Consider the following 14,080-nt stretch of genomic DNA (forward strand, 5'->3'; position numbering starts at 1 on the left):
TGTTCACTTCTTTCGTAATCTTTGGACATAGGTATCTCAGCTCTTCTTCCGTGTAGGACTCTAACCTATTCACACCCATAGTCCCTTCCACCAATTCTTGTGCTTCCATGTTCAGCCTCATCCTATTCAGGTAATCTTCTCCTTTCCCACTGTCTGAACTTTGTGTGGAATTCAAACTGTTGAACCACTGTGTCAGCTGTTGCGCATTTACCCCCATCAGTGTAGCATTCACATCGACTGCCATTGATGGTTGCGGCAACTTTTCAGTATTCGATGTTAAAGGTATTATCAGTGGGGGACTCGACCTCACCAGTGTAGACTGAGCACATATGGGACTAAACTCCATCAAGGATCCAGTTCCATTTGGCTGAGCCGCTATAGGAGTTATCCCTGGAGTGTTCTCTATGCACCTTCTTTCTGTCCCATTCTGCAGTATTGATCCCTGACCGCTCATACCTAAGTTAGGCTGACTGTACAGAGGTACCGGTGGACCTACAGTAATGGGTAGTGATATCGCGTCTGGGTTCTGTCCATTTCCCATGTTCTGAGGCATGTTCATTCTCATACTATGGGTCATCATTGCCGGCATGCCCATCTGACTCCCCGTCATCTGAGCATGTGCGTTTCGTCCCTGCATCTGCTTTTGAGGCATCATAAACTGAGTTGATTCAGCCTGTATCATTGTTGGATTGTGACCATTCTGTACTCCCCTTACTGTTTGTTCTAGAACCATTCCTCCACTATTGTCACTGATGTAGTACCCTGGCATCTGCGGTTGATAATTTTCTGCTGGTTTCAACATGGGCACATCTGGATATATTCTCCTAACCTGCGGTATCTGCGGGGTAAACAGTAAACTCGGGTCCTTAGACCCCGATGACGCTCCTGAACTCTGGGTTTCACTGTTCCGTACCGATGCCGGAGGGGCAGAACTGGTACTTGGACCTTGTCCATTCTCCGCATAAGGTGGTGGACGGTCGTTCAGCAATTGCATTATTAACTCCTCATCCTCTAACTCCTCTTCTCTTCTCAACTTTTCCTCGTCCTCTCTATCCTTGGAACACTTCCTGTCTGTCTTACAGGTTGCTTTCTTACCTGTCTCCTCTTCTTCCTTAGTAATTGCTGGAAACAATTTTATCCCCTGCAATACATCTGACCTCCACACCTTCTGCGCATTATCCCACCTAGCATCCGCTAGTGTCTTTTCTACCTTCCTCATCCTTGTTTCAAACTTATTTTTCTGTTGCTGTCTAGCCATTAATTCCCAGATCGCTAGAGCCTCAAACTGGGCTGGCCTTGGAGGCACCTTCATGTCGTACATCGTGAATCTCAAATTCTCTAGGATCCTTATATTGAATGTCCCATGTATCGGGAACGCTACGCTCCCATGTTTCTCTGTCAGTTTGTGCCATTGCTTTAGCCAAAGACACGGAGCTACCCCCTTCTCTTCCATTACAATGTAAGCTGGTGTGCCCTCAGGCGGCGTCTCCTCTCCTACGCTCGCTTTAATGTAAGACTCCCTTTTCATCGCGCTCCTAAATGCTTTAAGGAATTTCATTTTCTCGTCTTTTATTTCACAAAGTTTATGATCAATAGGTCACTTTTATTCCACAAAATTTGTAATCAATAGGTGACTTTAATTCCCGGAATACTCTTCGCTTGCCTTTCCCCTTCCAAACGAGCCCCACGGACTGCGTCCAATCCGTGCGCGACCCGTCTCTGCAACCAACCTATCCCAGCGCAGCTCCTAGTGACGTCACACACACACACACTGCGGCTGACAAAGCCTCGCGGCTAGTCTTCCTTCACTCAGCTCCTCTCGTAACAACTTCTTGCATGTATCGCGAGCTACCAAAAAACTAAAACAGATCTGTCGGTTTACTACAGGAAGGGTAACACAGTCGCTTCAGGACCTTAGGGACCTTTCACTAGCCTCGGCCGCTATTCCGTCTTTCTCGGTCCCCACGTTCGCAAGCAAATCTGACCTGCAGACCTACTCTCAACTTGTCAATGATCTATTCTAGTGCACTTAGAATCTTGTCAAAGCCCGAAGTCGAAGTTTCTTTCACTCCCTAACACACGTACCGACTCGTTGACCACGCCCGATCAACCTACTAAACCGCCCAGACCACAACATGGATCAACATACTCCGGAGTCTCTTGACCTCGCAGGGCCCGTCTCAACAACAACAACCACGTGGACCTTTTTATGCACAAAGCGCCACACGCACATGAAGTTCGACGACTTCCCTACTCTCACACTCGGAGCCGCACCTCCGCTATCTCTATGAAGTTCGACGACTTCTCTACTTCTACACTCGGAGTCGCACCTCCGCTATCCTTTAAAAGAAAAAAAATCCTCTCAACCTTTTCACACACCCTGCGGCAATAAGCTGTGCAAGCGCAAAACCCTAACTTCACTCATACCATCACTAGTACCGCCAACGCTGTTTCCACACCTCCGTTCTCTCCATTTGCAAGCTCCGAGATCCCGGGAAAGTCGCGGTGGACCTAGCCCATCATCATTTTGTCAATCTATTTTACCCAAAAATCTAATTCAACTTCTCGAGTGGAGTCTCAAAATGCGTAACCGTTAATTCAACACCATGTACTTTAAGAGTACAGGGTCCCAAAAGACAAAACCGTCCTCTGCTACCATCTACTGATAGAGCGGTCCGTAGTAATAATTTACCTGTGTTCGGACGCTCTTTAGGCCGATGAATCTTTTGACTAAGTGGGAACTCTCTGTACTCTTAATCGATCAATTTCCTGAAATCAATAATCAATACCGAACATAAGCAATACCTTGATCAACATAACACTTAACAATTAATCCAGAATACATTTCGGCGAACCCGGACCCTTCAGTCAGGAATAACCACACCAGTTTATTGCAAAGTTAGTGAATTTATTTCCCTATATTAACAAAGCTAGCACAATATATATGTGTCTCAACACCAAATGATAAACATAAATGAACATTAATAGCTGTCCATAACGTCGAAACAAGTGTAATCTATGTAGCATTTGAATCACAAGGCATTCGATAATGGCAATGCAAAGCACTAATACGATAATCTGTAATGAACTAATTGAATACATTTAGTCAGCATAACAAGATCTCAAATTGCATCGTGCAACATATGGAATCCTCATCTAACCTCAAATTAGCATCGGCATGTGGGACTTCATGCAAAAACAATTTAGCAACATAAATTTAGAAAACTCCTAGCTAGGGCTCTTATCAAAATCAGCAGTTGGTTACCTAAAAGGAACACAATGCAATTTTACAATTTCCTCTCATATTTACCAATTACGATCAGCGTACAAGGAAGTCTTCGTCTCACAGGTACCGTTTCTCGATCAGCATGGGTACCGTTTCGATCGGCATAGGACGGGGCAAAGGGGCAGGGGTGGACGGGGCAATTGCCTCACGGCGGCAAAGTAAAACTACTATTTCATGCAAAGGGACAAATCAAAGTTAAAGTCTCTAGGGCCAGAATCATTTAAAGTCTCTTTCTCTCAATTAGAGAAAGCATCAAAGTCTCTCAAAATGGCGTCGCAGCAAAGTGGGCCATAATAGCTACGAAGTCTGCAAAATGGCGGGTATCGAGCTGGTAATGGCCGCAAAAAGGCTCAATGGCTACCTTCTTCTCGTGCACCTGGGTTTTATAGACAACAGTTCGAATCCAGTAGGGTCTCCATTGGAGGGTTCATAGGTTAGCTTCAAATTGTCCAATCAAAAACGACAGTTCTCAAGCTTTTACTTAAGCATACATTATCCTTGGAGATGGGTACGCAAGTTGCAACATTGTCTACCAATTAGCTCACTTTCAGAGCCTCCATTGTCCGCACCTGCAAGTCGACCTTGAAGTAAAGGGAAAATATGCCAGGCTGGCACGAAACTTTAAGATAAGCATGTGAACAGTTTCTGTGGAAAAGTACAGCTTCAAGCAAAAATACACGTTTAATAGCACATTGGAAAAATACGAGCATCTAAACCGTGAGACCAGGCCACTAGGCCAAAGCCTCCGCTAAAGTAATGCTAAGCTAAAGCATTTCAAACAAGCAAATCGTAGCACACGTTTATGATTATGTCAGATTAGTGCAATTCTAATACATCACGTTATATAAAGCACGCGTATAAATGTTGGCAAACTACTCTGAGGGCACATTTTGTCCCCGTACAATATTTATTAGTTCGGTTAATGTCACACATGATTATTTCACACTACGTTTATGCGTTAATAAATCAAAACAAGGGACGTCTATAAACCAAATACAAATCTCTGGGTCCCTTACATTAATGCTGTTTGTAATGCAGTGGCAGCCGGTGCTCCAATTCCACGTATGTGCAAGGGGGCTGAAATAGTGCAGATTTTTTAAAAAGGTAACCCAAGCATCCTGTCCAACTTCCGGCCAATTAGTCTTCTAGACAATCTACAGAAGATTTTCTGTAAGCAGATTTTCGGACCGGTTATTGGAATGGTTTGAGGAAAGTGACGCCATCTTAAGCCTGCAGGCAGGCTTCAGGCCAGCAACCTGATGGCCAAGTTGTTTTATTCTTGCTGACCAAATGGAAGTCTGTGGACGTAGGTGGGAGGGACCTGTTTGTGGCTTTCATAGATCTTCAAGCAGCCTTTGAGTTAGTCCTGAGAAAGAAGCTGTGGACAACATTGCTAGAGATCGGGGTTCTGTTAGATTTGCTTGACCTCATTGTCCGTCTGCACGAGAACACATTTGCACGTATTAGGTGTGGCAACAAGGGGGAGTTAACTGAACCAGTAAGGGTTGGGAGGGGAGTTTGTCAGGGATGTGTCCTGGCACAGTGACTCTCCCACCTTAGCTGGGCAAAAATTATGAGGCCTTCTTCTCAATGCAGATGATACTTTTCTCTACTTGCCAAGACCAGGAGGGGTCTCTAGAATTTAGTAGATAATTTTTGTGAGTTCTGTAAAAATTTTGGGCTAGAGATAAATACAATGAAAACCAAGCTGATGATATACACTAGGAGGGGGAAAGTGCATGCCAAGGCTACCTTGAATATTGAAACCTTAGAAAGGGTCAGAGAACTTAATTTAGGAAAACGATTATGGGAATCCGGCGCTTGGGGAGCTCAAATAATGAAAGGTTTGCATGCCACCAGTTATAGAGGAGCTGCAATAGTTAGGATAGCAAATAAAGTGCAGTATTTTCCAGTAAACCCTGCAATAGACATCTAGAAAATGCAGACGCGGGGAGTAGCCCTTACGGGACCGAGCAGTTAGGCCAAAGCAATTTAAAAGCTCTTGCCGTAAATAAAAACAACTTCCTTAAGAATATCACAGGGTTGGGGAGGGGCGCCCCTTTGATTCTGTTCAGATGGAATATCACAGATTTGGGGAGGGCTACCCCTTTGATTCTGCTCAGATTCAATTTAGGAATACGTTCAATATTAGATGTGGCAATTTTAAAAACTCTGCTTTATTGGATTCGTATATGGAGAACGAATGAACTGCACAATTACAGGGTTGGCCTCAGTGATATTTTAAGATGTTTGTGAGCGGCAGAGAAAGTGGGATGGTTGAGGAACCTGAGGTCCACTTGGGCAATGTTAGATCTCATAGAACTTTGGGCTACCCCTGGAACAATACCACCAAATGCTGCACATATTACAAAGCTGAAATTTTGGGAGATGGTTTCCTTTCGCAATCTTCAGTCTGGTGACAGTGGCCGAGTGGTTACAGATTTCCTCCAGCACAAGTGTGAAGTGAACCTTCTATAGAGCCCTTCATGGATGTGATTAGGCCTGCCCCTGCACAATGACTGATTTTACAATTGAGATATGGCATTTTGCCTACACCTCTTTTTACTGCAGGTTGGGCTTCTTTGATAGAGGGAGACAAAAAGTGTAAACTCTGTCATCTGGCTGATGAATTAGCAGAGCATTTGCTCTTCTTTTGCCTAAGATATACTGCTTCCAGATAAAGATGGATAGTGCCCCTTTGTAAAAAAATGTAAACTGAGCGTGTGTCTGCCTATAGAATATGTAAGAGTGACCCTTCATTGATGGTGGTGATAGCAGTGTCCAAATTTGAATATGCAGCTTGGACTATCAGCCATAAAGAACTTACGGCACTAGTCTTAAGCCCTCTAGAAGTACTGTAATTTTTATTTTATTTTATTCAATGATCATATTGCATTGCCTATATGTGGAATATTGTCTTCCCTATATTAGGGATTTTAAATAAGGTCCATGTTAATAATATTAGCTCAGGGGTGCTTTTTACTCTGATAACCTGTATTTTTTAACTGTTGTTTACCTACTGGATCTATTTGTTTTTCTTTTATTGTGTGTGATGATGAATTTATTTAGTTCGATCAATTAATAAACTTTGAACTTTGTGTAGGCTGTTTGTTTCTGGTCTGTGTGTCATGATTATCAAGCTGGCCCATCTGCTTTTCCGGATGTACTACTTGGAGTGTGTGTGAATTACCAAAACTAAACATTTACACCCATTCACAAAGAGGAATCCATCAACTAATAATATTTTGGTGACTTGGGCCGTATAGTTTGGCTGGTTGACCAAGGAAAGTTAACATGCTTGACCAACATCATAGCAAAAGTTAGAAATACATTTACCTCGATGATGTGCATTGAACCCACGAAGGGGCAATGGGTGAGTTACAAGGAAAAGTACAAAATGCTGCATGGGAATCTTCTGGCAGAATACTCAGGACATAGTGCGTACCCAACTACAGCTGACTGCTCAGTGTTTTGCATTATTCTATATTTAGCCTGTATTTTTTAACTGTTGTTTACCTACTGGATCTATTTGTTTTTCTTTTATTGTGTGTGATGATGAATTTATTTAGTTCGATCAATTAATAAACTTTGAACTTTGTGTAGGCTGTTTGTTTCTGGTCTGTGTGTCATGATTATCAAGCTGGCCCATCTGCTTTTCCGGATGTACTACTTGGAGTGTGTGTGAATTACCAAAACTAAACATTTACACCCATTCACAAAGAGGAATCCATCAACTAATAATATTTTGGTGACTTGGGCCGTATAGTTTGGCTGGTTGACCAAGGAAAGTTAACATGCTTGACCAACATCATAGCAAAAGTTAGAAATACATTTACCTCGATGATGTGCATTGAACCCACGAAGGGGCAATGGGTGAGTTACAAGGAAAAGTACAAAATGCTGCATGGGAATCTTCTGGCAGAATACTCAGGACATAGTGCGTACCCAACTACAGCTGACTGCTCAGTGTTTTGCATTATTCTATATTTAGCAAAAAATGATGAAACAGCAATACCTCATAACAAAATGTGAGTGACAGGGTTTCTGCTTACCCACCTGATTTATCTGTCTCTGCTTTGGAGTCTTCGCAGCTCTCATTGTTTAACCGATACTCCGATTTCGTATGGATATTCATATGGGTTTTGGGTCCAATGTAATAGACTGTAAACGTCTGCTCGATGTCAAGTCCAACTTATGGAAAACAAACATTCACAAGATATTGTTTATTTCATTATGTTTGCAGTTTTTCGAGTTTATGCAAGACTAATTTCAAGAAAACGTTGCTTTTGTTTACCAAAAGTAGGCTGGATTAAGAATTAAATGCCAATGAACAACAACCCTTTGATTAAATTTAACTGGTTTTGACATACATGATGCAACATATTATGCATATATCACAGTAGGAATCAGTGAGAAATAAGCAGAAGACAAACAATGATGGGCCAGGAAATAGGCCATTATTTTCCATACCTGAGCTACTGATATTGGGAGTATGTGTTTCACCCGGGGCTGGAAAAATCCTGCTCATTACGGGCAGGGGCGTAGCTTGGTCATTACAGTTTTTTTTGGGGGGAGGGGGTGGTGGGGGTATGTGAGCTTCAGATTTTCCAACAATCATGCTGGCACATAGGGGCCTATTTACCAAATTCTCACGTAGCGCAGCAACCAGAAATACTGCACTGCGCTGTGTGAGAAAGAGAGAGCAGGAGAGCGCCACATTTACAGCAATATGGCACTCTCGTCCCCTCTCTCTAGCACTGGTGCAAAATCAGGTATGCGTGTGCCACGCACACACCATTGTACCACAGAGCAAGGATGGCTGGGTGAGTCTAGCACAGGCTTTGTACTGGATAGGTGTAGGAAAGTACCCTCTTTTTGCCATGATTAGCCCCATTTTCTGCCTGATGTCAGTGTGCTTAACTGTGTTCACTGGCATCCTGCTAACCAGGACCCCAGTGATTATGCTTGCTTTCCTCTAAATTTGGTTGTTGCATACTGGTAACCCAGTATTTCACCCACAATTGGCATACTGGTGCCCCCTTCTAAGTCCCTACTGGTACTTAGGTGCACAGGGCATTGGGGTTCCAGGGGATCCCAATGGACTGCAGCATATATTTTGCCACCCATAGGGAGCCCATGCAAAGGCTTCTGCAGGACTGCCATTGCAGCCTGCGTGAAAAGGTGCATGCAACCTTTCACTGCCATTTACACTGCACCAAGTCACTTATAAGCCAACCCTACGGCATGCCCTCCAGCCCTGAGGGCAGGGTGCAAAGTACCTAAGTGGGAGGGCACCCCAGCACTAACAGAGGTGCCCCCACGACCTCCAGGACCATTTTCCCAGACTTCGTGAGTGCGGGGATGCCATTTTATGCGTGCACTGGACATAGGTCACTACCTATGTCCAGCTACATAATGGTTACTCAGAACATAGGCATGTTTGGTATCAAGCATGGAGGAATCATACCCTCATGCTTTTGCAAGCATTGGGTGTATGATCCCATGCACTCTGGAGGCTCCTTAGAGGACTCCCAGTACTGCCATTACGGCCTTCTGAGGTTTTCCAGGCAGCCCCAGCTGCTGCCACCTCACAGACAGGTTTTTGTCCTCCTGTTGCTTTAAAAGCTCAAGCCCCGAAAGGCAGAACAAACAATTTCCTTTGGGAGAGGGGTGTTACACCCTCTACCTTTGGGAATATGTGTTACTAGCTTGGGAGGGGTAGCCTCCCCAAGCCACTGAAAATGCTTTGAAGGTCACATTTGGTGCCCTCCTTGCCTAATCCAGTTTACGCCGGTTCAGGGACCCCCAGTCCCTGCTCTGGAACGAAACTGAACAAAGGAAAGGGGAGTGACCACTCCTCTGTCCATCACCACCCCAGGGGTGGTGCTCAGAGCTCCTCCAGAGGGTCCCTGGGTTTTGCCATCTTGGATTAAAGGTTGGCAGGGAACTCTGGGAGCATCTGAGTGGCCAGTGCCAGCAGATGATGTCAGAGCCTTCCCCTGATAGGTGCTTAACTGTTTAGCTGACCAGTCTCCCTTTCAGAGCTATTTAGGGTCTCTCCTTTGGGTGGTTCTTCAGATTCGGATTCCAAGGCTCCAGCAGGAATCCTCTGCATCCTCCACTTCAACTTCTCATAGAAGAAACTGCATCTGGACCAAACTGCAACAAAGAAGCAAGACGCCTTTTGCAACATTGTATCTTAAGCTCCTGCAAGCAGCTGACACTGTTTCCCAGTCGTGCACCCTCTGAGGACAGCCCGTCTTCAGCCTGCACCAGATGAGCGAAGGAATCTCTCTTGGGGTGGAGGCATCACTCCCCTGCTTCAGCAGGCACCTCCTGCAATGATGACCAGTTGCGTGGATCCCTCTTTTGCTGAGCTGCATGGATCCTCATCAGGGGTGGTGGACTGATGTGGTCCCGACGGTCCTGGCGTCCTACTGTCCAACTTTGGTAGAGGTAAGAGCTTGCCTCCCCTTGCAAGACAGTATACCCGTGCACCACATGTTTTGCAGTTGCCAAGGCTTGTTGGCATCCTTCCACAAAGTTCTTCATGCATCTTGCAGCTCTGGCCTCGAGCACTCTATCCTGCGACGCACAGCTTCCTGCGTGTTTCTCTGGTGGCGTGGGAGTCTTTGTCGTCGTGCTGCATGGGCCTCTTTTGCACCCTTTTTTGTCCCCATGCTGTGGGACTCCTGTGCACACTGCCTGGTCTTCTGAGGGCTCTCGGAGTTGCTGAGAGCCCCCTCTGACTTTCTCTTCCGGGTAGAGTCCACATGGTCCTTCCTGGTCCCAAGCAGTGCCAATTTCCGCTAACATTGAGCTTTGTGTGTGCCAAGGCTTGTTGGCAGACTCCAGTGACGCAAACCAGATTGCAATCCTCCATCGGGTGTGGGACATATCTTGCACCAACCAGGAACCCGACTCCGTCTTCCTGGGTGTAATGCTGACTGTTCTTCTTCACCGGTGGTTCTTCTTTTGCACCTTCATCTGGGTTAGCAGGGGCTCTTGTTCTCCCTGGACTTCTGTGCTTCTTGGACTTGGTCCCCTTCTTTCACAGGTCCTCAGGTCCAGGAATCCACTGTTGGTGTCTTGCAGTCTCTTCTGGTTCTTGCATAATCTTCTTTCTCATGTCTGTGTATGTTCTGGGAAAGTTACTGTGTTTTACTCCTGCTTTCCTGGGCACTGGGGTGGGTTCTAGTACTTACCTTTGGAGTTTTCTAGTACTCCCAGCGGTTATCTACACACTACACTTGACAAGGTGGGAAAATTACTTTTGCATTCCACTTTCTTAGTATATGGTTTGTGTTCCCCCTACGCCCATTTCTAACTATTGTGATTTTCTCTAATTGCACTGTTTTCTAACTGTTTTGATGCCTGTTTCTGCATACTAGTGTATAGTCTCTATGGTATTTTTGGTATTTGTGTCACCAAATTAAAGTGCGATTGTTTTTGTAACACTGAGTATTTTCTTTCATGTGTGTGAGGGCTGTGTGACTACAGTGATATTGCATGAGCTTTGCATGTCTCCTAGACAAGCCTTGGCTGCTCATCCACAGCTACCTCTAGAGAGCCTCGCTTCTTGACACTGCCTACACTACACTAATAAGGGATAACTGGGCCTGGTGTAAGGTGTAAGTACCATAGGTACACACTACAAATCAGGCCAGCCTCCTACAAAAGGTACCCTTCAGTACAACATACAATGCTTAGAATAACTTTACTACTTTCCCCAATTTTTATGTGTGCTGTACAGTGCAGCACACATGCAAGGTTGGAGAAGAAAGGAGAAATAGAAACTTTTCTCTTTGTTAGTGCCTATTTAAAATGGGTATTATTTTTTGTTGCAAAAATCTATTTACCTTTTTTCAGTAAATATGGTTTTGAGTCAAAAACCATGGGTGGTTGCATTGGAATGCCAATGCACCACCCACAGAATGTCCCCTTGGCGCTAAGTAATGCAAGGTAGTGCTAGGAGCATTTTTGCATTACTTTCAAGTGAATTTCCAACGTAAAACAAGTTTTGCACTGGAAAGTAAATTGGGAAAAAATATTTGCATCACAAAAGTGATGCAAACACAGCACAAAATCTTAGAAAATATACACGTAATGTTAAAATACATTATACGACAAGCAGGGGGCATGAGAGGGGCTTAAGGGGCAGTGGAAATGGACAGTAATGTGGATTGGTAGGGGTACTAAGTGAGAGAAAACACATAGGCCCTTATTACAATCCTGGCAGTCGGTGATAAAGCGGCGGTAATACCGCCAACAGGTCAGCAGTAAAAAAAATTGAATTATGATGGAATTATGACCACGGCGGAAAACGCCCACACAGATAGCCACTTTAACACACCAACTGCCACAGCGGGAGCCACAAGCACTGCGGCGGTAACTGCCAACAGCCAGACGGAAGACAATGTTCCGCCCACTGTATTACAACAGGCCTATTCGCCACCTTTTCCAGGGCGGTACCAACAACATCAAAAGTACGGTGGAAACAGTACACAGAAGGCAAAGGACTCACCTCTGGAGACTCAAGGAAGAACCACAACGCCAAGGAGCCAGAGTTGCACATCTTCCCCATGCGTGTATACCTTCTAATGCACTATGAACAGCAACGCCAGCGAAGATGATCACGGTGAGTACTGCTGCCCAGCACACAAGGGAGGGGGAAGGAAAAAGAGAGTGACACACACATGCAACACGTAGCACCCCCACCTCCACTCCCACCCCCAACACCATACACACAAACAGATGCAGTAACATTACATATACACCTGTATCCCTCAGGAATAATGCAAGGACAAAAGGAATTGATTAAAGTGAGTGTAATAAGATTAAATACTAGAAAATCATGCTTCAAAATCAAAACAGTATATACATATGTACAAATGGAGGGACACTACCCAGTCCTCAACGTCCGTGGGCCAGTCCTCAATGTCCGTGGGCCACAGGGCCACATCACATAGGCCAAGGCCCCACTTGACTCCTGCAACAACAAGGAGAGAACACTGCAGGGGCATCAGGTCGAAAATACACACCCACCTCAGGGTGAGCAGGAACGGGGGGCATTTCAGTCGGAAGATGGTACAACACCACTGGTCCTGGAGGCGGCTACATGCCCTGTGTGATGTCCTGGGAGGGCAAAGCCACAGTCTCTCAAGTGGGTGGTTTGCCCACTGCTTGGTCCTGGGGAGTGCAAAGCCATAGTCTCTAGTGGGTGGTTTACCCACTGCTTGGTCCTGGGGAGTGCAAAGCCACAGTCTCTCTAGTGGGTGGTTTGCCCACTGCTTGGTCCTGGGGAGTGCAAAGCCACAGTCTCTCAAGTGGATGGCTTCTCCACTAGTTCTGGAGGGGGCCTTGTGCCCAGTGTGCTTCATCCTGGCAAGGAGGGGGTGAGTGAATGGCTTCTCCACTGGTTCTGGAGGGGGCCTTTTGCCCAGTGTGCTTCATCCTGGCAAGGAGGGGGTGAGTGGATGGCTTCTCCAATGGTTTTGGAGGGGGCCTTGTGCCCAGTGTGCCTCATCCTGGCAAGGAGGGGGTGAGTGGACGGCTTCTTCCACTGGTTCTGGAGGTGGCCTTGTGCCCAGTGTGCTTCATCCTGGCAAGGATGGGGTGATGGATTGCTTCTTCCACTGGTTCTGGAGAGGGCCTTGTGCCCTGTGATACAGCACTTGGGGAGTGCAAGGTCACATTCTCTCACCTGGGTGTCACACCTATAGGATTTGCAGGGTCCAGGACGCACTACAGCCCATGGAGGCCTGACTACACCTGCGGCGGTGATAGCTGCTCAGTAGTGGCAGTGGCAGTGCTGGTGTCGGGGATGCCAGTGGTGGGGGGAGGCTCCAGCCCTTCCCCTGCAGCCTCGGACAGCTGCCCACTGGGGCTGCTGGCAGTGGTGTTGGTGGCGGTGCTGGTGGTGGTGCTGGTGTCGGGATGCCAGTGGTGGGAGAGGCTCCAGCCCTTCCCCTGCAGCCTTGGATGGCTGCCCACTGGGGCTGCTGCTGCTGGCAGTGGTGCTGGTGGTGGTGCTGGCAGTGGTGGGGGGAGGCTCCAGCCCTTCTCCCTCAGATTCGGACGGCTGAACCACCATGGTTGGTGGTGGGGGCTGAGGTACTGGGTTTTTCAGAACCGGTACTGATCCGGTAACCCAGCGGTGCCAGGGTACACCGAAAGACCTCGGGTACTTTCCTGATTCAGACCACAGAAACTCAGAGTCTTCTAGGTGAAGTCAAAGATCGAATTTATTGGCTGCAACCAAGTAACAAGCGTCCTAGAAGTACAACAGCACGGTTTGTATGTTCTCAGGAGACTGTGTTTCAATGCAAAGTCAGGTTTTCTTATATACAGTTTTTTAAGCTTCAGGCAAACATTCTTGACATTTTGGTTGGTCATTCACATGTTTTCACTACAAAGGAAAAAACAGTGTCATGATGAAACCTCATATTTCATGTCATCCAACCCATAATAAATTACCCGGCAAGGCCTAGTATTTTACATCAGTTAAGTGTGGACCCCCAATAAAAACGGGCACCTCCCCCTCGTAAAGTAAGAAGAAGAAAAGAGCAGGTGCAGGTGTGAGCAAGATTAGGCAGGGTGTGTGAGCGATAATAAGGGTTTTATGGCATGGTGTGCCTTGATGCTATCTGATTCGGCCACTGGGAGAGGGACTGACCAAACAGGTTTGGCCTGAGGCAATGGTTCCAGCTTGCCCAGGTCAGAGAAAAGTCAATCAAGGTGTACGTGTCCTTGGAATCAAATCTGACTGTATTATAAGCCTATGTGAGGGCAACT

General features: G+C 46.1%; 1 protein-coding gene across 1 annotated transcript in view; it reads right to left on the minus strand.

Annotated features, from left to right (window-relative positions):
* The window catches only part of HFM1 (helicase for meiosis 1), a 2,166,952-nt gene that overhangs the window by 66,890 nt on the left and 2,085,982 nt on the right, over positions 1–14,080 (minus strand). The window contains exon 24 of the mRNA XM_069233212.1: positions 7,343–7,477. Within this exon, the coding sequence (XP_069089313.1) occupies positions 7,343–7,477 (135 nt within the window). The remainder of the gene's footprint in view (positions 1–7,342; positions 7,478–14,080) is intronic.

Source organism: Pleurodeles waltl, chromosome 4_2 (assembly GCF_031143425.1).
Source record: "Pleurodeles waltl isolate 20211129_DDA chromosome 4_2, aPleWal1.hap1.20221129, whole genome shotgun sequence".
NCBI lineage: Eukaryota > Metazoa > Chordata > Amphibia > Caudata > Salamandridae > Pleurodeles > Pleurodeles waltl.